The 27,119-nt window shown below is 44.2% G+C and overlaps 1 protein-coding gene across 5 annotated transcripts in view; it reads right to left on the minus strand.

Annotated features, from left to right (window-relative positions):
- The window catches only part of 5-HT7 (5-hydroxytryptamine receptor 7), a 91,579-nt gene that overhangs the window by 18,664 nt on the left and 45,796 nt on the right, over positions 1–27,119 (minus strand). For all 5 annotated transcript variants that reach the window (XR_003389962.1, XM_026818898.1, XM_018035503.2 and 2 more), the window contains exons 5-6: positions 26,009–26,252; positions 24,257–24,469 (exon numbers count right to left, since the gene is read on the minus strand). Coding sequence is in view for 4 of the 5 variants with exons in the window: in XM_026818898.1 (XP_026674699.1) it covers positions 24,257–24,469; positions 26,009–26,252 (457 nt within the window). In the remaining variant the exon portion in view is untranslated. The remainder of the gene's footprint in view (positions 1–24,256; positions 24,470–26,008; positions 26,253–27,119) is intronic.

Consider the following 27,119-nt stretch of genomic DNA (forward strand, 5'->3'; position numbering starts at 1 on the left):
TTTGAAAACTGTGTACAAAACTCGATAGAAGTGAATGCCTCGCTCGCACTCATTGTCGTATCCAGCGCAGGATTACTCGAAAGTCCCTTGCTCGGTTCTAAAACGCGTAAATGGATGTTAGCGAGTTTAGAACAGATCTGAACTCGATGCGCGTTTAATCGCGTTATTACGTTAATGGATCGATGATGCTCTTTTCTCTCGATTATTTTGTAACGAACGAACCCCGTCGCGACGCTCCTCCCGGCGAGAATCATTTCCCGTTTTAATCGATCGATTTAACGAATTAAGTATCCCTTGCACAAACATAAGTGTCATGTAACGATATAACAATATCTACTTAGAACGTCGCGAGGCGATTTGCATTAACCGATTGCATTTGTGCGTCCGCGGTGGCAGAAATACGTGCACGTAGGCAGGGCATTGAAGACCGGTCGGACGTGAAACAGCTGTGTTTAACTGATTGTGAGGGAGGGAACAAAAAAAAAGGAAGGACGGATGGAAGCAGAGGGTGGAAAAGAACGAGCGAACGGTCGCAACGTGGACAGCAGGAGTGCACTTGCAAATTGCAAACTGATCGATAGGACCCGAGCCTTTCGAAAACCGATCGCCGAATTTTTCGCGTCGCTGAAAAAGGAACGAAGGGATGTTTCCACGGCACAAATTGTTTGTTTCATGATTCTTGCTAGAATCGATCATCGATATGCACACTGCTGGCTAAGATCTCATTCGAGTACCAGCTAAATTATATTGCACGATGTGTTTTATAAATTATCAAAAATTCGTTTCATATGTACACACGTATTTATGTATTTTATGGCACATAAATCGAGTGGCCATTCTCGTTGGAATCGTGAAACTGAGGCAGACGTATATTCTTGAAGAACGGCAAGACGCGTTTTACGAGAATTCGCATGGTTCATTAATATTCATGGGTACGAATCGAAAAGCAATTTGCACCGGTACGCCGCGGTAACAAAAATACCGGTCACTGCTTTAAACAGCGAAAAAGCGATAAATCATTCGAAAAACGCTGCTACTCCCTTTTTTTTTTCTCTTTTCCCACACGCTTTGTTATCGTCCCTGTCTCATCTACGATCACACAGCGTCGCGTTAAAAGTCAGCCATTAATCAACGATAATCAGTCGTCAGAGGAGTTTAATCTGTCGGCTTTTTGTTCGAACTCGACGCGCAATATTCCACGGATTTGAATTCGAGACTGTATAAAATGTGAACAGAGAAAACAGAATTGAGAACGAACGGTCCGATCGGTACCGTTCTAATCGCGAGTATATTTCCGACTAAAAACGAGTGGGCGATTCGACTGACTGAAACTACCCGCTGAGAGGCTACGAAGTTGACCGTAAACGCGAGTAGAATCGCGGCTGAAATGAAGTCGGGACCAATTTAATCCCGGACGATCTTTCAGAACTATTTCAAGGAGTTCGTGCATTCCATACCCGATCTCGTTCTGACGATTGAACAAGGGACCCATTTTCGAGGACGGAACTTCTCTAATTAACGCAAACGGCAGATCCATGCTGCGAACGATATAAGACGCGCGCTTCTTAAATAAAATTGAACGAGGTAGCAAGATCGCGTCGACTTAAATGAAGAAATAATATACAGTGTCAGCGCGATTATTGCACTGTTTCAAAGCATTTCATTCAATATTTATATAAATGTAAATTGGCTTTTCGTTAAATTCACCGTGAACAGTAGTCGAACGTGAAACCCAGTTATTTTTCCAACGGACTCGATCAATTTCCTTTGGTTAGTCGCGGGCCAGGGGTATGTATGCACGTTACGAAGGGGGAGAGGTAGCTCTCTGTTCGCTCCACACGTTTTCCATTTCGGGCGTAGGAAACGAAATCCCCTCAGGTACGCGGCAATTTCCAAAATTTACGACACCGGTGTGTGCACGTGGCTCTGATCGATCAGCGGCCGACCCGGCCTCCACGAATTTTACAACAGCCACTTCCAAACGCGACTGCAACCTGCCGCGAGACCTGGCTCCCATTTTTTTAATATTAAGATCGATACAATAGAAGTCGTATTTTATTTTCCATTATTAATAGAAATTAAAATTCGTCGTATCGCAAAATCAGCTTCAGTGGAATTATTCAAACTAATCTTGTGGTAACACTGCGTGTGACCGAATCGCATTTATGTTTGTAACGATTCGATAAAAATGGTTGGACCCGGTCGACGGAAATCGGTGGAACGAACGGTATTTGCGGTGAACCGAAACTTTATGAAACGATGGCGCAGCCGTTTAGAAATCGTAACTCAGGGTAGATTACAGGGGAATACCGGGTGGTATTAGGTTCTTCGGTGTGACTCCGTAAGAGGCTACTATGTAAATTTCGGTGTTTCAATGGAAAGTTCCTCCAGCCATTTATGAGCGTAATCTATGCAAACCGAGTTTGAGTCGATGATTACTGACAGAAGTTACTCGCTGTTTGCCCGATTTCACAGACAGAACAAAACTAAACGGACATAAAAATAATCGTCTAATTAATGTTTCATCTGCATTTATCGACGCGTTCGATATTAACCGGCATCTCCATAATTCACCGAGCCGTTTATTTAGAGAACCCGCCGGGGACTTGTTCTCATCGATTCCGCATCGGGCTTTCGACGGTATATTGGCAACTTTATAGTAGAAGTAAATATCGGGACTTCTACTCGCCTATCGATCGGAAACGCTTAATAGTCCTCGCGTCCTAAAATATCGATGGCCAAAGTGGCTAAGCATGCACTTGCATTATGTATCTTACAGTCTTGCATTATGTATCTTGTTGCAGACTATCCAAAGCAGTGGTTTAACAATTTATGCAACGCCAGGTATTTCTGACGGTTCTATTTTTGTTCGCTGAACTTGGCTCCTTCCGATGCTAAATGAATCATCCCACTGTTACAATCAATCTTACCGTGAATCATTCATTCTCTTGTTCCATGTGTTTTTACGCGTACGGAAAAACAAAAGGGACGTGTACCGCGGCCATGAGAATAGACCAGGCGATTTAGAGAAAGAATATGTAATAGGAAAGTTCCTTTTTTCTCTCTCGATCAGAGACAGAGCGATGTCTATGAACGCAACAGAGATCGCACGTGGAAGTTTAGACAACGTACACGGTGGGAAGAACGAAAAAGTAATTTTACGATTCGAGCCGAGTTATATTAAAATTCGTAGGATCTCGAACGGAATCGCGTTGGTATCGCGGCGCTCGAATCGAGTATCGATTCACCCCGTGAGCTTTTCGTATTCACCGGTGCGAACAGGGGCTTCTCCCTTCTTCGCGGAGACGTCGCGTCCCGAGATCTCGTCGACTGTCGCATTTTGATATATTACACCGGACAGGTGAGGCTTTTGTGAACGTACAAAGACTCCCAGCCCGTGTTCACACGTACGCCTCCCACGGCTCGCCATATTTTATATTTAAGTAACGAAACGCGTGACCGCATAATGCAGCTGATAATAGCAATGAAACGAAGAACACTTATGATATATTCGTTAATCCCATTACGAAGTTACATCGTTCGTTACTCAAGCCATTAACCCGTCCCCTCGATATTCATTCCTCGCATTTCTCACGCCGTTAAGAACAAAAAGAATAATCGTCTACGTTCTCATTTGTCTTTATCCTACGGAACGATCCCGTACGGATGCCGGGGAATGGATCTCGAACATCGAGAATTCTCCGACGATGATCCGTAACGATGACGGAGCATAAACTTTCCGAACTTCGATGACCCAACGCGTCGACCACGCGTAGTTAAGTTTCTACGACTTCTCCATTATCTCGATGTAATTATCTCTCTCTTTTCTTTTTAAGAGACACGAGTCAAGATATTTCTGCAAACTGCTTTTTGAATAATCGAATGGGCAATCTTTGGGAAGTCCGAGACGAAGGCGACAGTAATTATTAGAATTCGATCTTCCGTGCGCGCTTCGACGTGGTCGAAGACGTTCGCGTGTATTTAATGCGTTACACGCTTCCCTTCCAATTGTTTCTTGCACTTTTTTTATACGTGCCATTCGATCTGCATATTGTATCGTCAAAATCAGTGCTCGTTTACGCATTTATGAAAAATTGCGCTCAGTAATCTGCTGACAATCGACGGTAAGCTCGACGTAATTTGAATAATTTCCTGACTCTCCTCGTTCCGTTCCCCTCTTCGCTCGGCTCTCAACGTTTTCTACCTCCCTCGCAATCGGTGTATAAATCGCTTTTGTCGAGAAAAAGGAACGTCGCGTGCGTTTCTAGTTGTTAACGCTTCAGCGACGGTAAACTCCGAGCCGCGCTTTAACAAATATTCGACACAGCTTTTTATTACGTCCCTTTAACTTTTGGCGGAGATCTCACGGCTCGTGGAATCTTAAAAGTCGACTGTATTTTTCTCAATATCGACTTCGTCACGTTTCTACCTTCCAGCCAGAATCGAACGTTTTTGTTTCCAAACGGCACAAGAATTAATATCGAATCATCGGCGATGCGCGCCTGGGAAATGTTCGCAAATTGCAACGAGATTCCCGTTTAAATGAATATTTTATTATGCGCGAATTATCGCTCAAAGCTGGCAAGCGTGACGAGCGAAAATATTCGCCGGCACACTCTTTGGGCGCGACTAAATTTATACGTAAACGAATTTGCGCGCAATTAGTGCCTGGGAATTAGAGGCCGCTTCAATTTTATGTTACGCGCGTATCCGTTTCTGCGACCTCTCCTATCAACTCTGGCAGATGTCCCGTCATTTATTTTTCACGGATTACACGATTCGTTTTTATTAAAGAATTCGGAATTTTACGAGAGAGAAGTTTTCACTTGGACGTCTCCTCACGCGGTCCTACTTTTATCCTAAAAGAAATGGAAGGAACTCAGTCAAGATTTGCTTGTTACGAAAAATTCGTCGAGGGGAACGAAATCAGATCTTCCTCAGGAACGCGAACTAACTTTTACGATCGGATGTACCCGACGCAGGAGAGGCTGAGAGGATCTTAGCGAAAGAATGCGTCAAAAGATTTCCGTGTAACGTATTATCCTGTAAACTGCGCGTGGCGCGCAAACGCATTTTTTGGAAGTTCATTTACCCGAGCTACCGTCTTTCGGTGTTCTCTCGTTTGGGTCTTTGAGAAATTGCATGGAACGTACGGGAGCGACGGAGAGACGATATTGCCTGCTCGCTGGATGGAACTGCTCTTTAGAAAGTCGAGAGTACATTTCCTCATACCGTTTCCACCACGTTTCCTCCCCCTTTTGTTTTTTTCAACGTGTGTCGCGGTGCATACGTGGAATGCAGGTCGGAAAAGACGTTTCAAGTAGTGAAGATCGATCGAAACGAGTCGTTCGAACGTCTGATTGTCGCGACCGACGTATTCGAGCAATTTGATAATTACGTTCTATTATCTATTAAAACGTTGCAATTCTTAATAATTCAAAGCTTAAGAGTCTTTCGTTTGAAGCATAGAGAGCGGAATAATGGAGTATTTCTATAGGACTTCAATATGGCAGAAGATATAGTAGTAGGCTATAAGCGTACGCGTACGTCTGCACAGGCGTAGACCTACACTACTGCGAAGGGGATTTCACTGGGAGACGTATGAATGTGACACAATTGGAATAAAACTCTGAATATTCAGAAATCCCATGGGTGAGATTTCATGCTCTATAAAAATAGAACTTATGATTTTCGTATTATAGAAAAATGTTCATCGAGTCTATTTAAATTAGATCACTAGATTCAAGTGTTAAAACCTGAGTAATAGTTTTAAACTATTTGTACGACTGATGAAAATTCGCACGGGAAGAATCGCCAGCGTCTCTTATCTTCTGCCCTCACCTGATCATAAGTCGATTTACATATTTTTTATCCGGAACTCTGTTCGCGCGTATTAAATCATACAGAGTATAATAAAAAGGAAGCGTTTCAGATTATTATTGGATGAGAATTGATAGGGGGTCTCGAGTTTTCCACGGAGCGTCGTATATTCTGCCGGCGAACTCCGTCTGGAGGCCTCGAGGAGGTCGAAGCTCCTCGCGGAGTTATCCAGTCATCTGGCCGTGTTCCATTTTACCATCGGAAAGCGAGGCGTGTAAAAGCCGAGAAAGGGAGCATGTGGCGCCGCCGACGAGTTGAAAATTTTCATGAATATTTGAATATCAAACGCGTCTCCAGTTTGGCTCGCGGTGAACACCGCCCGTCCGTTCGAGCGAGGAGAATCCTCGCGTCATATTCGACAATTGATTAATGGACCACCCGTGCGTTCGACGAGCTGCGCGGCGTCGATCCGCTTGGATCTCCGCTGTAACGATCGCGTGTACGCCGCAGGAAATTATTTGGCAAACGACGCGTTAAACTCGATTCCCCGATCTCCGGGCTCGAACGCGGCAAGAAGAATCGGCCGGGAAAACGATACGGGAACGTCGTCTCGTCCAGAATCCATAGATCATAGAGCACGCCCGGGCGGTGGTCCATTCACCACGGAGATTCACAGCTTATTTGCTTCTCTGGTCGGCCGTGAATCGGATATCGATTTTCCTCTCCCGTCCCACGTACCAGTTTTTCCCCGGTTCCACCCACGCCCCGTACTCGTCGGATCACACCGGATCCTCTGGCTTCATTTCACCCGAAACGTTCGAGATCTCTTTACCGGTCCATCCTTTTCACGATGAACGCGCCCCTTCGAACGAGCCGCGAGCTTCTTCGAGCCGACGCGCTTACATCCGGTCAACGAGTCATCGTGGCTGGGTCCCAGCGAGGAGCCCACCGGATGATGGATCATTTTAAAGGGTTTTTGTCGTTCAACGACGAGGACCTGACGAGGGTCGGTACGACAACCGGGCGAACCTTCGCCAGATTCTTTGCAATCATTCCATCGTCCAATTTATTCGAATTAATATTCGAAGATGAAAACTCGGAGCGACCAGAGAAGCTTCGTTCTTATTTCGAGAAACGCGTAGGCAAGCCAGAATTCTCTCGAGGACGGCGATCGCTCGAGTATACGCGATTTTGAATCAGGAACGGACAGCTTCCCAGAATCTGATATGAAACGCTCATTTTCTTCCTACGACGATGATTCGTTTGACGTGATCAATCGGGTGGATCGCGCAGGTAATCTTGAACGATGAGCGAGACGATCAAATTATTCGCTGTGAGAATTGGCTCTCGCGTATCGTTTTCGTCGTCGAGCATAATTCCGCGAACTAGAGTCACCGAAAGGTCGGACCTTGAGCCAGATTAAAAACGAGCTGGGAGATACTTTTACTCCGCGGCGAAAAGCGTAATAAGGGACAGCGAAGAGTGACGCATAAATCCTCTTTCCTGTGTGCGGTCACACGGCAGAATAACGCGTTTTCACGGACAACAGAGAAAAAGAGAGACGCTCTATCTTTCGGTGTGGCTCCTTTCCTAAAATCCCTTCATCGGATTTTCCACGCCGCGTATTCATGCGTACATTTCTGTTCATAAGTCCGAGGACACTTTCGACTTTCCGACCGTCTCTTGAAAAATTTCACGTCAGTGATCCTCCGAAACGAACGAATTAAAATAATCATCGTATCAATTTTCAACGTGTTCTGTATTTTATAAAATTTTCAACGTCTGAGATCTTTTGGAAGGAATTCTGCTCGGAGCAAAGAGACAAAAACGGAGGAGCACAAAATGAAATGTACGTATCTTCAAACGAAAGGATCTCTCGCGGCTTGAAATACGCGGTAATCCGTTTTGGCAAACTCGTCAATTACCATTGGACGGACGGTGGGTAACGTGGAATCGATCGAGAAAGGAAAAATCGATGACGGACGATAACCGCGAACAGCCAAGGGTTCCGAGAAACCGTGGACCGACGACGAGGCGGTAATATATTCATGAAGTGTCACCGTATCAAATTGAAACCGTAATAAAGGAAACCGATATTGGTTTTCCAGTGTCAAACACGATCAATTTCCTTGTCTATTCGGGGGATCAAGGCGAGCGTATCAACGCGACGATTGCCAACGCGAATCTCTCTCGCCTGACCGCCGATCGTTTGAAGAACAGCGGTCAGGCGACGAATCCTCAAACGAGCAAACAGTGAATCAAACGAAATTCCGATACGATCGTAGGTTTAATCGTTCTTCGTGAGTTTTATCTCCGCCAAGTCAATCGAAACGGTGAGTGAAACGTTCGGAGCAAATTCCACGGAACAGTCGCGGATTTCTAATACGAACTCCTGTCGCGTATTAACCGAAACTGTTTGCTAACGATGACCACAACGGGAATCCACTTTACACGTTTTCCGAATCGTTTCCCGTCCCTTTTGTAGGTTGACAAAGTGCGACTATTATCCCAGGTACCATAATTGCCCCTGTTGTTACCTGCAATTGCTCCTCCCTCCTCACGTACCCCATTCTACTCGTTGCTTATTTTCACATTATTTCCTTTGAAACTCGACACCTTTTTCTTTCCCCATGACGACCATTTTTACTTTTCCTTCCACTCTCCCCGTTTCACCCAATGCTGTTTTACTCGTTTTGTTCTTCCCCAGCTTTCTCTTTTTTTTAATCTCATAGAAAACAGACAACAAATAATTCCATTTATTCGTGAGAAGTCCGATCCGCAGTAAACGCAACTGCTCCTCTATTTTTCGACCCTCCTACGCCTTTTTTCTCCTCTTATCTTCCCTTGCACTTTCCTGCTTTCTACTTACACGCGTAAACTCCATTCATTTACACGTTACGCGCCGTTACAAGATGCTACGACTCATTGCTCTTTTTACTACTTGTACCAGTTTCGAACGAGCGAGCAAACTGTGTGAAAAATGTTCTAACGCCTGTTTCGTATAATTGAAACGTTCAACGTTTAACATTGTACAAGCCGCTACATTTCGTTATTTATTAGATCATATAATAACGAACTGGCTGTGTTTATTCAGCATTTTCCGATGAATGGTTCCGGGTAAGAAATTCAGTGTTTGCTCTTCGCTCAGACCTGATGCTGACCCAATGTATTTGAAGAATTGTTGGTGAACGCGGCAGGATCGACCGCGATCGGAAACGTTGGCGGGCAGCGATAAAACAACGCGGCGAAAGCCAGATAAATATCGCTGGACAGACGCATCAGGGGGATTGAAACATCGTTGGAGGAATTTCGATGCGATCGAGTGCATCCACGGTATCTACCTACTATGTACGGTGCATACACGTGCCGACGGTACGTAAGAGCGGCGTTGAAATATTCCCCGAGCCGTCCAACCGTGACCCCCTCAGTTCTCTTTCTCGCGTTTCTCCCGAATCGAAACGTCTTGTTGTTCCTCGCCTGTTATATTGCTTGTCCAGTAGTTCTACGATCATTCGTATTCGCTGGAACGTTCAGGGATCCTACTTTTGCATTCTCCTTTTGAGGGACTCAGCAATTTCGTTCTCTACCGACGTAGAAACGTTTCTCACCGCATGGATCCTAATTAATCCGATAATAATTTTCGATTACTCTTTGGATTTTAAATCAGAATTTCTATGTTCTAACTTTAATATTAAGAGATTTTATCTCAAGTGTGAAACGTGACCGAAAGCTGCATATCGGAGAATGAGAAACAGGATTAAAAGGATACCTCGACGATTTTATTTAACTTTATTGTACGTCGCTAGAACGGGAGGACTAATTGATTTTCGTCTGGCGGACCGTTTCGAGAGTGGTCTTATCTCGAGGGCGGGTGTAAGGAGCTCGTACAAACGAAGATGAATCCTTATCGTTTCCTTTTTGATCGTTTATTGGCTCTTGCGATTCTTTACTGCGATACCCGGCTCACGGGCTAGGTATTTTACGGCTTGCAGAACTGACGATCGACATTCGATCACAGGAATCGAGCCACTTTTCTACCCAGCTGCTCGTTCTTAATCTATACCAATACCCTCTTTTATTCATTTCGGTGAATAATTTCTCGCACGTTTTTCAGTTATTTAACGTGACCGAGATCTCAGTTCTGTTCCACACTCATTTGTAAACGTATGACGAATATTATGGCACGCATTAATTTTACTTAACTCGTTAAATATTGAAGTTAGAAGAAAAATTCATAGAATCTTTCTTTTAGAAGACGTCAGTGTCTACGACTTTTGTATAAAAAAAACTTTTCGCTAGCGTGAATAATCAAGAAGCTCTGCAAATATTTAGCATAGACATTATTGTGCTTAGTAAATCGTGAATCGGGTAAATATTTGGCGGTGCGGCGACAGTGTGCTACTTCGACAGACTTTGGTTTAGTACATAGTCGTCCAAGTTTCAGTTAGCATACAAACCGCGCACGAACTTATCAAGATTCGGTGAAGCTTTGAACTCGACTGCAAATAGTTATAGTTGCAGACGTGCTTTAGTACCGTAGCTATATACATGAAACGTAGTAACAACTAATATTAGGAAAGAAGATCGTAGAGATCGCTCTCCGTGAGAAATCTCTAACGATGAAGATAGAGTAAAGCGTGGATTGTAGCCGGAAACCGAGTTACGCCTCATCCATCAGTATCAGAAACATTCTCTTAGACGCGGTCGGGGAAGGAATTGGGAAGAGAAAAAGTGGGAAAAAATGCTAAAGTAAATTGCGAGCGGAAATTTCATTACTTGGTCCATCAGGGACGTTCGGCGGAGCGTCGGAAAAAGAGACGGGACCGAGGAGCAGCCATAAAAATCGTAATAATCGAGGCGAAGTAACGCGTGGACGGGAAAGTTAAAGCTGATCCATCATGAAACATCGCGTTGAACTTGATTTATGCCTGTAAGGATCGGGACGCGGTGTCTGTCTTGGAGAACGAGTGGGAGGATAAGGAAAACCCGGAGGCAAGAAATATCAGAAACGAATTGCCGGAGGCTGGATTTTCTCCAAAGGAGATACAGAGCGTTCCATCGTTTTCGCGTATACGTCCATGCACGGTATTTTATATATATCAGCGACGGTATGTACGTACTTTGCACGCTCTCTCCTATATCTTGCAGCTCGAGGATCGATTCACTTGAACTCGAGTAGACGAGCGAAGAAAAGGGGAGAGTGGGAAGCGCGAGGTTCGCGTATCCACCCCGTTTATTTCCACTGGAATTCCATTGCGCTTAATATCGACATTCCCCCGGACTTTTCGATGTACTTGTAACACGGTTATGAAGGATTTGCTTCGAGCGTTCATAAAGAGTCTTCCCTAAGAGAATTCCCTGATTCTCAAAGAGAAGTTCGCGGATTAATAGAGAAACACCATTTTTAACGGGCTACCTTTGTGCGATCCGCAACGTTCGCGTCATGAATCTGTTTAATATTGAACATAGCAATTTTATATTTTTTGCATATTTAATCTTTCTATGAATGTGTAAATACGCAACCTACGGGGACCTGTAATTTCAAACGCGGCAGAATTGCTCTGTAAAAAAATTACTTTACGTATAATCGTGTCCTGCTGCTCGCTAACTTCTACTCGCTGATTTTTACGAAAAAGGATACGACGTATGGAAACGATTCATAAAGAAGACTATATCAATTACGGACATCTGTGGTATCAAACGATTTTAGTTGCACCACGGCGTGCACTTTGCAGTAACAATGCACCAGGGAATAACAATAACAATGCGCTGCAGAAAAAGCTGTAATATGACAGGGAATATCTCGTTGCGGCGCGTGGCTCTACAAAGCTTCGCAGCCATTTCCGGTGCAACTGGTACTACGTATCGCGACGAGACACTTTTCCCTTTGTTCCTGCTTTATCCTACGCACTCCCGTCGATATCGAGGTATCTCCGAACCCGCGACCGTATCTCCAGCTCGTTACTTCAACTTCAACGTTTTCTACTATTTCGCCTCACGAGAATTTGAATACCCGTTCCCTGAACGCTTTCACATAGGATTTCAAACGCTTTCAATTCTCTGAATCAGAACCCTGCGTCGTTCCCTATATTGTTTTTTATCGGCGAACCAATCGATTTTTCTTATTAGACGTGAGCTACCGGAGCTACGATTACGTTTATAGTAACAGAGAGAGTGTAAAACGGGATTCCACGTGATTTTTTGTACAGAGCTGTCGTGAAAATTCTCTGACAACATCAGGGAATTAATCGAAGAAGAATCGCGATTCGGCTTAGAACGGATGAAGCGTAAACCGATTCGTTCCTTCTACTCTTCACAGTTTTGTTTCACGTTCCACTGGAGAAGAGCAGATGTTAATGAACTGGCACGAGAGAAGCTCGTTCCAGGATCAGGCCGAGGAAACGCGGTGTAAATAAGAATAGCGGTACTGCTCGCACCCTATTTCCACCCCGAGCACCCTTTTGTCGACTCGAATTCGTTTCGACAAACTGCTGCTCGACGCTCGATTTCGTCCTTCCGCTTCGACCTGATTCATCTCCTTCTCCCTTTCGTACCAGCTAATTATGCGGCTTATCATTCCTGTTGACAAACGCTTTATTCTCTCGAGGAGCTGTCAGAGATCGAAGGTAGTCACGTTCAGTTCTCTCGAGCAATTTTTCATACTGAAATTAGTATAAGGAGGAGGAGATTCTGAACGGCAGTAATAAAAGCTCGTGGCTCCTTTGATCGAGAAGAGTAATAATAATTCTACTAATCTTCGACCGTTTTAATTTCGCCAATTTTCGCGGCTCGACGGATCTCCCGGTTTCGACCATCCCTCTTTTCTCGCGCTGTTCGTCACGATTTCTCTGCCGGAATATCGAGAAAAGTAGAAGCCCTCGAAAACGAGAGGCGCGGACGCTCGGCTCGAGTGGACGGGCGCGCGGTCTTCTACTTTGATCCTTAATTGAATTTCTCAGTTATCAATCGACCACGATGATGCTCGTGTCCCACGAAAAAAGGAATCGCTCTCGCCTGACGGCGCGCAACGATTTGTCATCCCCCGGGGGATGCTTGGACGGGAGGAATCGAGTCGCGAGATCCATTCCTCCCGTCCAGCGTCTATTTCCGACGTCGAGAATAACGTAGGACTCGATTCAACGAGAGGCGTAAAGATACGTGTACCATCTCACATTTTGTCCTCTACTTCTGTCCACGCCAAGATCCGTGACCGATCGAATTCGTTTTTCGTATTGTCTATTGGCTCTGCAGGTTGCACCTGGGACATCGTTATCGATACACCGTACTAAATGAACGCGATCATGTTAAATGGCCGGTGTCGTAATAAAAGATAAACAGTACGCTGAGGGTCACCGAGGCCAGTGAACATCGCCGGAATATCCCCGAGACTGCGTTATGATCTCGGTCGGTGAAGGATGATGTACGTAGTAAACCCGGGATCGCTGTCACCCAGAAGCGATAGCGGATTGAAAGATAACGTAGAGGTGCGGTGCGATCATCATTCTCCCGTATTTCTGTAGGGATACATCAGGGCAAGACGTAACGCGGGTCGCACATGAATTTACTACAGTACCCGAGATTGTTTAACAAACTCGATGCATGTGTTGGAACAGAAAATACGTTTGCAAACGAAAGAGAAAACGGGAGAAAGTTTCGTAAAGATTATTTCTAAAAGTCGAACGATATCTTCTTGTTTATAAATTCCAACGGTTCTTTCGCGTTCGAACTCGGCCGGACTTTTTCAGTAATTGTTCACTCTCGAAAGTTTGGTCGTACGCGCAAGTCGAATTGGTTGGCGAGCATGAAACTACGGTATGAAGAAAAATCGTTGGGATTCGAGGGAAGACGTTCCTCTCGGCACGGCCACATCGTTTCATATTGAATTTTCTTCGCGCTCTTTGAATTCCTCCGCGAACGGAAACGATTCATTTGAAAGGGAGATTGGATTGTAAATTTTCTAGTCTTTTGACTAATTGTACCATCGTTCAGCTGTGTTCTTATTACGTTCTGCTGGCAGAAGTAAATAAAGTATTCGGGGGTGCCGTTCCTTTATTAAATTAATACCGAGCTCCGCTCTCGAATTTATTTCCACGGCTAAATCAATTTCCTCGAGGCTTCTGAATGGCAAATCAAATGATCCATTTTAGCGAATGTTTGGTTTACACGATTCAGCCATTGTGTGGAAAAAATTAATTGGAAAAATGATTTGATTCCTTTCACGTTGGACAACAAAATTGTTTCTCGTGCCAATTTCACGGTAAAACTAATACAATTTTTCTCCTATCCACGTTTTAAATAAAATTTTCTGCGCCGAAGGTTCGCACGGAATTATTAATGCAAACGTGCAAACTTGCGTGCTAGGAAAATACGAAAACGTATTTCGGTCACGTACTCGTTTCCATTAACGATCAACTTGAGGGTTTTTGAAAAATTCTTACAAGGTCGCTTATTCCCTCCAATGGCAGGCAACGGGCGTGTAATTAGCTAATAGAATTAACAACTGCCCCTTCCTCTCGTTCTTAATTTATGCAATGATTCAGTCTTACAATTTATTCATGGGCTTCGCCCCAGCCTTTTACATCGTTTTTCTAATCTATGATTCACGGAATCTCCTACGTTGAAACTGACGCGCCACGACCACCGGAATCATTTTTCAAAAATCAATTTCACTATTTCAAGCTTATGCGCAGCTAAAAAATTCAAGCTACGAAGCTTTTGCAAATCCCCGACCGTTTCCTCGAACCTGAGTCCGTTTCCCTATTTATCGCTCGGTACCCGCGACGTTCAACCCCTTTTACCTTTGCACGGATCGGCTTACTCGCCGGTGAAATTCGTGAATTAAGGATGGAATCGTGGCGAATGCTTCGGGTTTCGAATTTGAATCTTGCAATACGTGGCACGTTCGTATCATAAATAGGAATACTCTAGCCGGGCAAAATAACAGAGGCAAGAGTTACTGAAATTGCTTGTGTGCAGACACGAGGTTTGTCCTCCTTTTAATCAAATTGAAAACAGGTGGACGAGATACGAGAATTGAAGACGTTGCACGTGAACAACAGATGGAGGAAAGAGATGGATCACTCTGAGTAAAACATAATTACATTTTTTACTGGGAATAATGCAATAGTTTATGGGAGAGACAAGGAAGAGAATTGCATATTCAAACATGTATATTGACCATCCTATTTTTTCCTTGTAAAGTAATGAATATGCACAGGAACCGATATTAATGCAGGAAATATGTTAATACCTTAAAATATTCCGGGTCATATATTTTTCAAGAAGAACCCCCCCGTGAATTATTCATTGCGTAGACGCACACGTCCAGCGGTACACATTTTCTTACTCGCCGCGTTTTTATACGTCCGTTCGACTGTCTCACTTACTTTCAACGCCCGTCTCATAAAGTTCTACGGAAATTTCAATTAACGTTGTAACGGAATACACCGGCTGACGCGAGAGTCTTCGGGAGGACGGTTAAACAGGTAGCCGGAGCCATTGTGGAAAAGTCTCACGTACGGGAAGCGCTAATTCTTCGAAAATTATGAAATTAAAACAGTTACTGTCGTCGTCGCCCCGTAAGTTTCGCTGCGACGGAACAACCGGGTTTATGTTCCCGCGAAACTGCAGTTGAATTTAATTACTGAAACTTCTCGTTGAAGAAAAAACTGCGCGTGGCTAACTCAGAGAAAAAGGCTCACGGTTAATGTTCTTAGAACTGTGAAGTGAAACGGATTTCAGAAGCTGTCGCTTTTTTAGAGACTACGTGTTTCGGTGAATAATTGTTCGGTGAGAAACGTAAAACAGATCGGAATAATTGTACGAAGGGTAAGAGACGAAGACGTATTACGAGAAAAATGATCCTTTTACTTTCCACGTAGTCTCTGTGTTCACCCGTGATATCGTCTCTATCGTGACTTGTCGCGAGAGACCGACGACGTCGTACTTCGGAACTTTGTTGCGTTGCTATTGTTGCAGGAAACGTGGGAGAACTACGGCCGGGTGTGCATCGAATTTTCATGATGCCAGGGGAAACGTCCCAGAGCTCGCGAACACCGAAACCCTTTCAGTTTTCTCGTACACACGTACGAAGGAGGACCGTTTGGTCAACGACATAATTAATTCCTAATTTATACTCAACGGTTCATGTTTCAACGATACACGAAATTATAGAAAACGCGAGCGAAATTGATGTAAAATGGGCAGAAACTAGGACGTTTACTCTACGAAACGATGCACGGGGGAGGATCATTATGGTTAAACGATCCTTGTACTCGTCGGTTAACGAATATCGATCAGCCGCCGTTCTCGTGTCACTCCTTTGTCAGTACTATACTCCATTTCCATCTGGACGATTTTCCGCCTCTATTTTTTAACCCATCGACCGTTCGCAGACAAAACGCTTCGACGCTCATTGTCTCCGAGACGTCCAGGTGTGCGCGTACCTGTTTTTCAATCTCTTTCTAACGACGAACATAGACGTTGAATCAACTTTCAGTGAGATTTTTATGAAAGATCCTTCGTCGACTGGTGACACGATCTAAATAAGTCCTGATAGACGCGATGATCATCGATGGAATTCGACCAATCGAATGGTAAATAAAAAGCACTTGATTCTACCTAATGAACAGGTGGGATTGATCGCGTTCAACCGAAGCCGGGGGCCGATCCCCTTCGGCGAGCGTTTCGATAATTTACGACGCGAGCAAGAATATGTTCACAGAAGGGTGCCATAATCTGGTAAATAGGGGCAGCAACAGGATTTAATTGGAATTTATTACCGGCTCTCTCGAGCGTAATTGCCAAGGGGCGATATTAAAATAAAAAGTGCTTTTTCTCACAGAAAAAGATAGTAGCTTTACGATTGAAGAGGCACGTGAAGCCGCGATCAGAACTTCTTCATTTTGCAATTTCACGTCAGAATTGATACGAGCGTCGTTTCATGTTGTACGTACATGAATTTGTAACGAATATTCTATGTATCATCGATACACCGCGGTATACGGTTTTCTGACTGCTATGGCTCAATGGCTCGATGAATATCGTATCTATGAATCAGTGCGCTTTCAACCTCAAAATCCAACTGTATAAAAGTGGCTGCTAAAAAAGAATTGTAGGGGAACTGTAAAACAGTCGTTGAAAGAAATACGCGTGGATGGTCGATCAGAATTCCATGCGGAAAAAGCGTTCGCTGCCGGGACACGTATCGCGAGAAGGCGTGTTCGAGGGTCTTCGAGACTCTCGGCAACGTCTTTACACGATTCGGTCTCGAACGATTATTATCCGCGAGGCCGATTTCGATGGAGAACGAGCGGTTGCCTCGGCTAAATCCACGGATGATATCGGATGCTGAATTTCCAGCGGGATAAGAAAGAAACTTTCGTTCGGACGTGGATCGAAAGAATAAACGCTTCCTACGCCCCGAGAGCAAATCGAAATTTCGTTGAAAAAGATATTTCTGCCCGCCCATGCGACTACGTGCTTTGCCCCCTTCCCTCGCTCTGCTGTTTCGAAACGTTTCGCCGTCCGAATTTAAATGGGATTAAAAAGAATTGCAATTGCCGAAGAACTTTCCCAAATACAACGAAGGGCTTTTTAGAAACTCTCACGAAGGGAGATCACAGCGGTCGTATATTAAATGAATCGAACCGTGTATGACGAGAATTCTGGTTCACTTAAGATTCTCTCAGATTTACCTAACGGCGTTCCACCTGCACAAAGTATAGAAACTAATTTCGATACTTTTGTTTCTTTAACAACGAGAGTTTCTGTCATTGATATTTTCGTTCGGCCGATGCTCGACTCTGTGCCAATATTTTTTAATAATATTCCTTTTATCGTTACGATATTATTCTGCCGTTAAGCTCGAAAACTGCCGCCCATGTCGCATTACGAACTTTCGTTATTCTCTCGAACTTCAATCTCGCCGCACAGCCCGGTGGCAACCCGTCTGCCTTCGATATCACCCCCTACGTACACACTGGCGGCTGTCACTCAGTTACACTGACGCGCATTTCGACTCCACCGAATGCTAACTTTTCAACCGATCCAGTCCCACTTTTCCCCCTTCTCTCTCTCTCTCTCTCAATGCTCTTCGAAAATTCACTCCTCTGTATCGCGATCGAACCGCGTTTTAGGACGAAATCGCATACATCATTCCCGATTGTACAGAGACTCGCGAAAAGGACCGACGACGTCACATTTTATTTTGTATCCGATGATGCAAAAAGGAATTTGATTTTTTTAAAGTGTCACACTTAAAATATGAAATTCGTTGGAACTAAATGAATGATTAAAAGTGAGATGGAGGAACACGAATGGGAAACGTGTCGACGATTCGTATGAAGACCGCGTATCACCTCGGTTGCATTTTTTTGCAAGTGACGTTGCAAAACAGAAATCGTTCTGTTTAGCATTCCATTTTCGCGACGGTATTGATTCTGGTTTACCGAGAGCACTTCGACGCGTGACGATCGATACGGTGCCCGAAAATTCCAGCACGCGTTCCACTCGCGGCTTCGCGAAAAGTTAATAATTGATAACGGCAGCAATGAGAAAATTGGGATCCGTCGATGCTCGTTAGCGTCAGATTTGGCTTCGATTTCCGGACCTGATTCACCGTCGATATCGAATGACCGTGCCCAGGGGAAAGGCGTGACGAATCGAACGAATCGAAATTCAAGAAGTTGCGCTTTAAATCAATCCGCTTCGATTGGTAAGCGAATCGATGAAATCAGATTTTGCATTCTTTGAATACGGAAAAGAACAAACGAACGAGTCGGTAAAAGTGTCGGGGTAATTATTAAAAAAAGGATCACGAACCTCCATTAAGTTAACTGCGTATGTACGAAAACAGAAATACGAAAGGGGATAAACAATTTTTCCATTACGCGCAGGTCAGTTTCGTAGCAAACGGTTTGAAACCCATTCCCACGACCTTCGACCGCTGAAAGAGGGAGGGAGCCGAGTCGTACCGCGGCGGCGACGCGACACTGAAAATGTTTAAATCCCGTGGGATAACAACAAGAAAAATCGATATCGAGCATTGTCTCGCGCGTTTCGCCGCCGCTGCCCGCAAATGGATCAAAAATGGTGCGTTACAGTATCACGGATTCGTTCCGTGGCAAATTACCACTTTCGGTTCGCGGGTCGTCAACGGGAAACACGATCGACGAGCCGCAGAGATTATTGCGCGGTTCCCGAAACGTGGCTTTCGCCAGAATTTTCCAAAACCGAACGTCGATTCCGTGATTGAAATTCGCTTTTTGGTTTCGTACGCTCGACTCTCCGATTAATTAACTCTGTCTTTGAAAAGTAGATCGATTCTTTTTATACGTATCGACTCAATGACGGTACGTATTATGATCAGCATTTGCTTCGAACGAGACGACATACGTCAGCTTCTACTGTACTGCGTTTTAATCATGTCAATTCCGTATGCATGTATACGCGCGATGCACACGATGCATATTGCGTTCAAAGCCGGAATCAATTTTCGACATTGCATTGATAAAATTTCGATCTCGTATGAAAGTCCACGGTCTTATCCCACATCTTTTCTAGAGATGCTATTATATTTTATACTTTATTTCGATTTCGAAGGGACGAACGTATTTTTAAAATGAAAGCAGAGAACGTGTCTCAAGTAGAAATGAACCGGCGAAGGAACTCCGGGGATTTCACAGCGGAATCTTCATCATAAATGGACGGCAAAGTAATAATGAACGGGGGATGAAGCGTGAAAAGAATTCCTCGAAGCGTGATTCTTCCAACACAATTATGATCAAAACGTTGCGATAATAAAATCGATCGATCGACGATCGATCGTTTCTCGTTAATTTCCGTTCCCTGATTGTCGAGGAACGAGTCGAGGTCGGGATCAACGGACGCGGCGTGCTGAAACCTGATCGAGATCGGTTCTCGAAAGCCGCGAGACACGGGCTTCGAATGGAGCATCAACGAAAACAAGCCACCGCTGTGCCGAAATGCATCGCCGGCGCGGAAGCCCGGCCAGCTGTTCCCCGCAGGCTGTTCGTCTTGCTGATAAACAACGCGCAATTACAACGAGCCGTTCCGCGATGCCGGCCGTCAATAAAAGTAAACGAGCCACCCGGGAATAAACCAATTAGAGCCGGAACGGAAGCAGCGCGCGCGCGCTCCGTTCCCTCGAAACCAGTGTAAGAAACGTAACAATTGGGTCACGTACCCGTAATTCGCCGCCGTTTTGCCTATCCGTTCGCGTCGATCCGAAATAATTTAATCCCCGCGACGCGAAACTGTATCAAATAGAATTTACGAAACGACGGATCACTTTTATGCCGAATTAAAGTATGGAGAGACCGCGTTTTTATTATCCGCCGTCGCGACCACCGATAGGATCGGATCTCTCCTGGTTCATTTCAATAGCCCGATGTGCGGTAAAGAACCGGGAATCGAACGCAGTCGCGTGAAATATGACAGCGAATGCCAATGCTTTTCCGCGGCCACTATACGTCAAACCGGGAACGTTAATACATTTCGCCGAGGAAAATAGAGAGTGCTTACGACATGTATCGAAAGTACACTGTACGTGGACCCCGTGAAATATGCGCGGATCGGTCTCCGTGGCGTGTCGCGGGGAGAAATTTTCTTTATAACACCGCTAGAGAGGAATTCTTACGCGAGACGACGTTATAAAACGTATTTTTCTTTACATTACGACGCGACGCGATCATATTTTATCCCGAACGAAACGTGTGCGCGTGTATACATGCACGCCACTTCGTTACCTCCGTGGCTCCGTGTACATTCCCCTGTTTCACGGTTTTACCGGATTCTCTGTCCTACAGAAATTTGCATTCGCAAAATCAATTATGCGCCCTCGTCGAGTCGTTCGCGATCAGGAGGGATTTATTATCTGGCATAACAAATTACTATGTCGCGATGTTCGCAACAAATTAATTTGTACCATCATGTTAATCGTATTAACATAATTAATGTTCCATGCGCGGCGTAAGATACGATCGTTATTTTTCACACGTTCCTCGATGATCTCGCGAATCTTTCCGATTTCTAAAATATTTTCACGCGAGTATCATCCTATCCGATCGGCTTTTTAATTACCGTCGAGCGAGAAGATGCGACGTGGACGGAGAATCCGAAAGAGGAAAGTGAGGAAGGGCGGTTGGACACTGGCCAAATAATTCGTGTAAACAATTCCTTTTAAAAATGAGGCATCACCCGTGCGGGATCTATGGCCCTGGCTACGAATATCGGGGCGGAAGCCCGACGTTATCGATGAAAGATGCATGAGACTCTCCTCACGCATCTGTCCGGGCGTGTTTGGCGGAAATCCAACTTTATTCGATCGGACCTTTTATACGTGTCGTGTGCCGTAAATTGTGTAGGCAATTTAAAAGATGCGATCCTTGTACGCGGCCACGTTTACGACGAGCAGAACGTATTCGAGTGAAACGAGCCTAGAATCATTTAAAATAAGTATCAAAGAAGTTGATACACGTGCGATTTTGATAGAGACCGAGACACTGCTGTCTGTAGATAAAATTAAATTCAATTGAAATCGTATCTGTACGTTGATTCATAAATAAAACCGGGATTATGTACGAGTGAGAGGAGTTTCTTAAAAAATTAAAAATCAGTTGGTTCGGAAAGCATCGTACACACAATTGATTTTCTTGGCCAGAGACAGAAACCGTATTTAACGAAAACCCAGTTTCCCTCTACTTTTTACGATTCCACCTTCCTTTCTCTTTCGTTTCTTTTCCTCCGTTTTATCTTTCGTTAAGACTCTCACGATTGCGACCCTATTCTGCGAATTTAACGCGGATACTGTGTTTCAAGCAGTATCTCGAAGCCACTTCCGAGATGGAGAAACGAAGAAAAAGATTAGAAACGAGATCAAGCTTTAATAGGAAGATCGTCATCCGAGACAAAAACTTATTTTATTACCAAATATTTAACGTCCGATGGATATCTAATTTCTGATTGTTAAATTCTTTCAAATACTGACTGTACGAAGAACGATTGTATCCAAATTTATCATTTTAATCCGGAACGAATCTGTATTAAAATAAAAACGCCTGCGCACGATCTTTTATCGTTTGAGAAAAGAAAGCAGCGTGTGAAAGCTGCGAGTTAATTTATAGAAGGCTCGGATGCAATAGCATAAAATTCGAACCCACTCGCGAACCACTTAATCCTATCGCGAAAAAAGGTAGAGATAGATACTCGTGGAAACCGTTTATTACTAAATCTGGAAACGGAGTTCTCACTGTGAACAGAAAATTATGGGACTCCCCCATCGCAGGAAGAGATAAAGCTGGAAGCCGAGGCGGATTTCGATTCGCCTCTGAACGATATCATTCTTGCTCGTTAAGCTTTAAATTTTCGTTAAAAAGCGGAAGATTTATCGCGACACGCGCAAGAGGAAGAAATTTATCTTGAGGGAAGAAACGTTGTTTTCCCTTTGCTAGGTACAGTTACACGTATACGTGGTCTTCCTTAACTACCGGATAAAACGGAAGAGAAAGATGTTTAGTATCCCAGCGCATATGTACCTCCCTTTTCTTCGCCTCTTCTGTTATTTTACTCCAACTCTCTATCGTCGTGAGAACGAAAATATTTAACAACGCAATTCATCGATTAATCACAGACTTCGTTAAACAGCTACGATTTTCGCGAGTAATTTTCAAACTAAAACTTTAGTTTCCTTGGTTCGCGAATATCTGAAACGTATTTACAGAAATCCCGGGTATCCCGTTTCCGCGGAACGAAAACAGTACTCACCGAGCAATTAGAAAAATCGGAATTGTTTTCGGTACGAGAGCACGTTCGGAGGCGTTTCGAAAACCATTCTTTTATTTGTAGAAATCGTACCGTCCGTAAAAGCGCGCGACAACGTCACCCGATGTCGCGCCTGCATCTCTCCACGCGAATTTCCCACATTTTTCCAGAATCCGAATAAAAAATTCCCATCGTTTTTCCCTCGACGAAAAATGTAATGAGATCTCTACGATTCTTTGACACCCGTTCTACCGTGCTAATATCACGAGATCGCGTGGTTTCGCACAAAATTTTGCGATCGAAACATTTTTAAAAACGTGTAACGAAGTTCCCGTGAGAAACGCTGGCTTTTATGTCCGAGTCTGCCCCGCGACATTAATTATTCTGCCGTTGCGGCTTACGCGATGTTACGACAAGGTTCTACAAACGTTGAGTTAATGCGATTTCGCGTCAAGCCAGGGAATAAAGTTGACTTTATCAACGATACGACGCGTGTGTACACCCGGCTACCCATAAGGTTCTATGCATGACACGTGCACGAGAAAGTTCGAACGTAATTTGTAATACTCGGTCCCGTTTCAGAATTTTAATCATCTTCGACTATCGGGCCAACTTAATTAAACTCATCGCGTTACTTCGACCGTTTACAAGATTGCTCGTACAGAATTATTTACCAACGAACGCCCTGTCGTCTGTCATTTCTCTATAAAGTCGCGCGTTCGTAGACCATTTAACTTTACTTCCCAAAAATCAACGGTCTATTAGTTAGAAACTATGATCGTCAGTGACGAAACGATTTGCAGAATCAGGGAACAGAATGCTCCTTGTTTATGCGCCGAATGAAAATCAGATTCCGATAGAGACCCGCGGTGGCAGCTGGGGAATCGCGACTGGTTAAACAGTTTCGACGGGAAGCGATGCGATGCGACGTACCGTTTCAAGTACACCGAAGCGGACTCGTGCGGAAAGCCAATGCTAATTTGCGGCGGGCGATCGCGGAAATCTGGACCATTAAATCGACGCGAGGGTGAAATCGTTTCTCGCTGTTCGACCTTTCGTCGTTCATTTTCATTGTAAATAATAAAACGGCCGAGCCCCTATCGTGGCTTGTGCGTAATTACAACGTAGTCGTCGCGGTTGTGAAACGACGACTGTTGATTTTATTTGCAGTAATTAAAGAACGGTGGAACATGAAAAGTGAATCACGAATTTTTATCGAATGAAATCCGTAACCCGTAATGGAAAGGACGATTCGTGCGTAAGCGAGCGGCAATTCAGCGTTTGTGACTCGCCGCTGACGGCTGCATAGTACATAAAATATAATTCTACCACAGGGTTACACATGTTAATAAATATGTGAATTAGAAAAACGTGTGTTGGTAAAATCGAGAGAAACTTCTGTGATTTATCGTTTTAATTCACTGACGCTGAACGCGCTGATTCACTACTTTGGTCGAATGGCAATTTCATTGACCGAGCCAAAGAAACGACAGAACCGTAGATTTATTAACATGTGACTTCTCGTGCTACCAGTCCCTTCTCATCGTTTCGATCCAAGGACCGACTAAATTGCATCGATATGATCAGCGCTCGCGGAAAGATAAGATATCGCGTGTGCGATCGTGTAGAATCAATTGTCGTTTATGGCACTCACCGTCGTCGAGGTGCTCGAGCTTCGATGCTGCTTCACGTGGGGACTTCCGTGGCTGGTTTGCTCGTCGGAATTCGATTGACGGTTCCCAGTGGCCGTGTGATGATGCTGCGTCGGGGGCTCTATGTCCACGTAGCAGTGCGCCTCCAAATGGCTCTGCGCCCTTCTCTCCTCCAAGACTATCCTGCGAGCCGCGCAGAATATCTTGTAGTACACCTGCAATTGCATTGCCAATTCATTTAATAACGTTGAAATCCGAGAGGATTCGATTTCTTCTCGATGACCTAAAATATATAATTCATAGAAGAAACAACTCCTAGCACTAAAACTACCAGGTCAGAGCGACGATGCTCTGCTCGACGTTGGTAATTATTTAACTGTTATTATGTCAATTCGCGTTAACGCGTGGACACGGCGACCGCGAAAGTACGACGCGACAGCGGGCATCGTTTATTTTCTACTCGTTACACGCGGAGCACTGGTTCCCCGTCAATTATATCCGCGGGTTTGTTTGCCGGCCGCACGCGAAACGTCCAATCAATTTCGGGGACGCCAAGGTCCAAAGTCAATCCCCGGCCTCCCCCGCACTAGCCTCTGCCACGGCCGACGACGACGACAACACCGACAAATCGTTCGATTTAACGAGCCCACGCCAGGTTGAATAGAAATTCATGAGCTGTTCTAGTTTGAATGTTTAAAAAACGATACTGGCACGTGTTAAAACAGAAAATGAAAGTGACGATAAATATTACTTTCTACGGAGTTCTGTATGACTCGTGCGTAAATAAAATGGATCGAGCTGGGTCACGAATTTCGTAATTATAGGAAATTACTGATTTTTTTAAGAAGCATTATCATTGAATTTCTACTTCGATGAATGTAGGACTCGGAATTATGTGTCATACAGTTTGCATTTTTGTCTGGCCAGTAAATGAAGAAGGAATAATTGCAAAATCGATTTAATTGAGAATAATTATTGTTAAAGAGAAGCGTCAATAATAATTTCAAATAGAGCAATAAAAGATCTTCGTTACAGGCTGGGAGAACATCTGGGCACCTTTCGAGTCGTTGAATAATTACGTAATTTATAGTATAATGGAAACTCATTTATAGGAGCTCGTTAAAAGTGAAATAATGCGAATGTACTTACTCGTTTGATCAAACACTTGGATATTTTTTTAATTACTCTTGTCAATACTAATTTTAGACTAAAGTCAACTCTACTGTGAGCAAAATTTCAATAAAGGAGCTGATACAGTTTATCAAGTTTTGAGGAACGATCTGATTTGGAGCGAGGAGTTCAATTAGAAATTATAATCATCAGTCTTGATAGTCTCTGCACTTAACGCACCTACTTAGCCAACACTTTCTAACACATTAATCAAGCTTCATTAGATCAAGATAACTTTGTTGTCGGCCGATATATCATTAAATTAAATCCCCATGATCCCCTAATTATTGTGCTCCATCGGTTACGTACTCGATTAATTTCAACGGGATCAACAGTTTGCCGGTGGTATGGAAATAATTATGAAACTTCAGTTTCTGGCATAAGCGTTGCATATTATAAAGGCAAGGAACTGAAGAAGAATAACTGTCCTCATTAGTGTGCTGCGTTTACAAATTAATTATCTGTCTGCATTATGTAAAACTGACTTTACGTGGCAAAAGGAATTTTTCTCCAGTACTTATTTAAATACAAAAGCACTCTTTTGAGACGAGACAACAGAGGAAGTAGTGCAGTAAGAGATTTACCTGGATCATGACGAAGAGTGGCATGTAGAAACTGCCGAGCGTCGCGTAGACTTGATAGAAGAAATTCTGGCAAACGCTGCAGTGGAACGCACCGTCCTCAGAGTAATTGTGTTCGTTCCCCATAATCAACAGGGGTGGCAAACTGATGCAGGCCGCCCCTAACCAAACAAGGCTCACGTAGGCGATCATCCGTCTCGGCGTCCTCCTTACGCCGTATTTCAACGGTTTCGTTATGGCGCAGAACCTGTGACAGCGGACAGAAACCCGGACCTTATATATTTCCTCCTGCCGTTAACAAAACACGAGGACACGGTCTGATTAAACAACGCTCTCCCTGAACTATCTGTCCACTGACCATGTACATATATACATATATATATATGTGTATATATATTCTGTTATCGTTTTCCTCCTGTCTTCCTCGTTTCCTCTGAGACCACTTGTCACGAGTACGTACGTCAACTTGTACCAAACGCAAAGAAAATACCCACGGTGCTACATTATTCCGCACCAACAGAGTTCGATACGAAGTTGAACGAAGCTACGTGAAATACCTCGAACGACGCGTCGTTCAGTTTTTACAACCGGCATGTACGAACCATTGGTTACAAGCTGGGAACACCCTCGTTGGTTTCCCAGCAAAAAGTAGCCGAGAAACAACGTTATTTAGCCCGGTTAATAAGTGAAGAGCACCGAGAAGCTGTGTACCGCGCGTAGGCGTCTATCGTCGTCGCACGCTGTGCACAGGAATAACGAACGATTCTAATAAAATCTCGATCACTGGCCACTGTTTCGAAATGAACCATGAACGATCTCGTTCAGTGCGAATACACTGAGTATACAAACAATCTTGCGTTCGACCACGTGCCAAAAGGAAGTCGTATTTTCAAGGCTGCTTCCGAAACTAATGTGCACGTGACGACTCGCGGGGGTGCAAAACTCAACCGCGTTTATCACGATTAAAAAGAAATTAATAGCAGTGTTTCTTCCTCTTCTCTTAATGTGGAGAGGAAGAAAGTCAGGGACTCCTCCGAAGGATCTTTTCTCTATCTTTTGGTACACAGACGTACACCAACAGATACTCTCAGTATACTCACTTATGTCTACGACA

This window comes from Ceratina calcarata, unplaced genomic scaffold (assembly GCF_001652005.2).
Source record: "Ceratina calcarata isolate Rehan_Ccalc_2016 unplaced genomic scaffold, ASM165200v1 scaffold90, whole genome shotgun sequence".
NCBI lineage: Eukaryota > Metazoa > Arthropoda > Insecta > Hymenoptera > Apidae > Ceratina > Ceratina calcarata.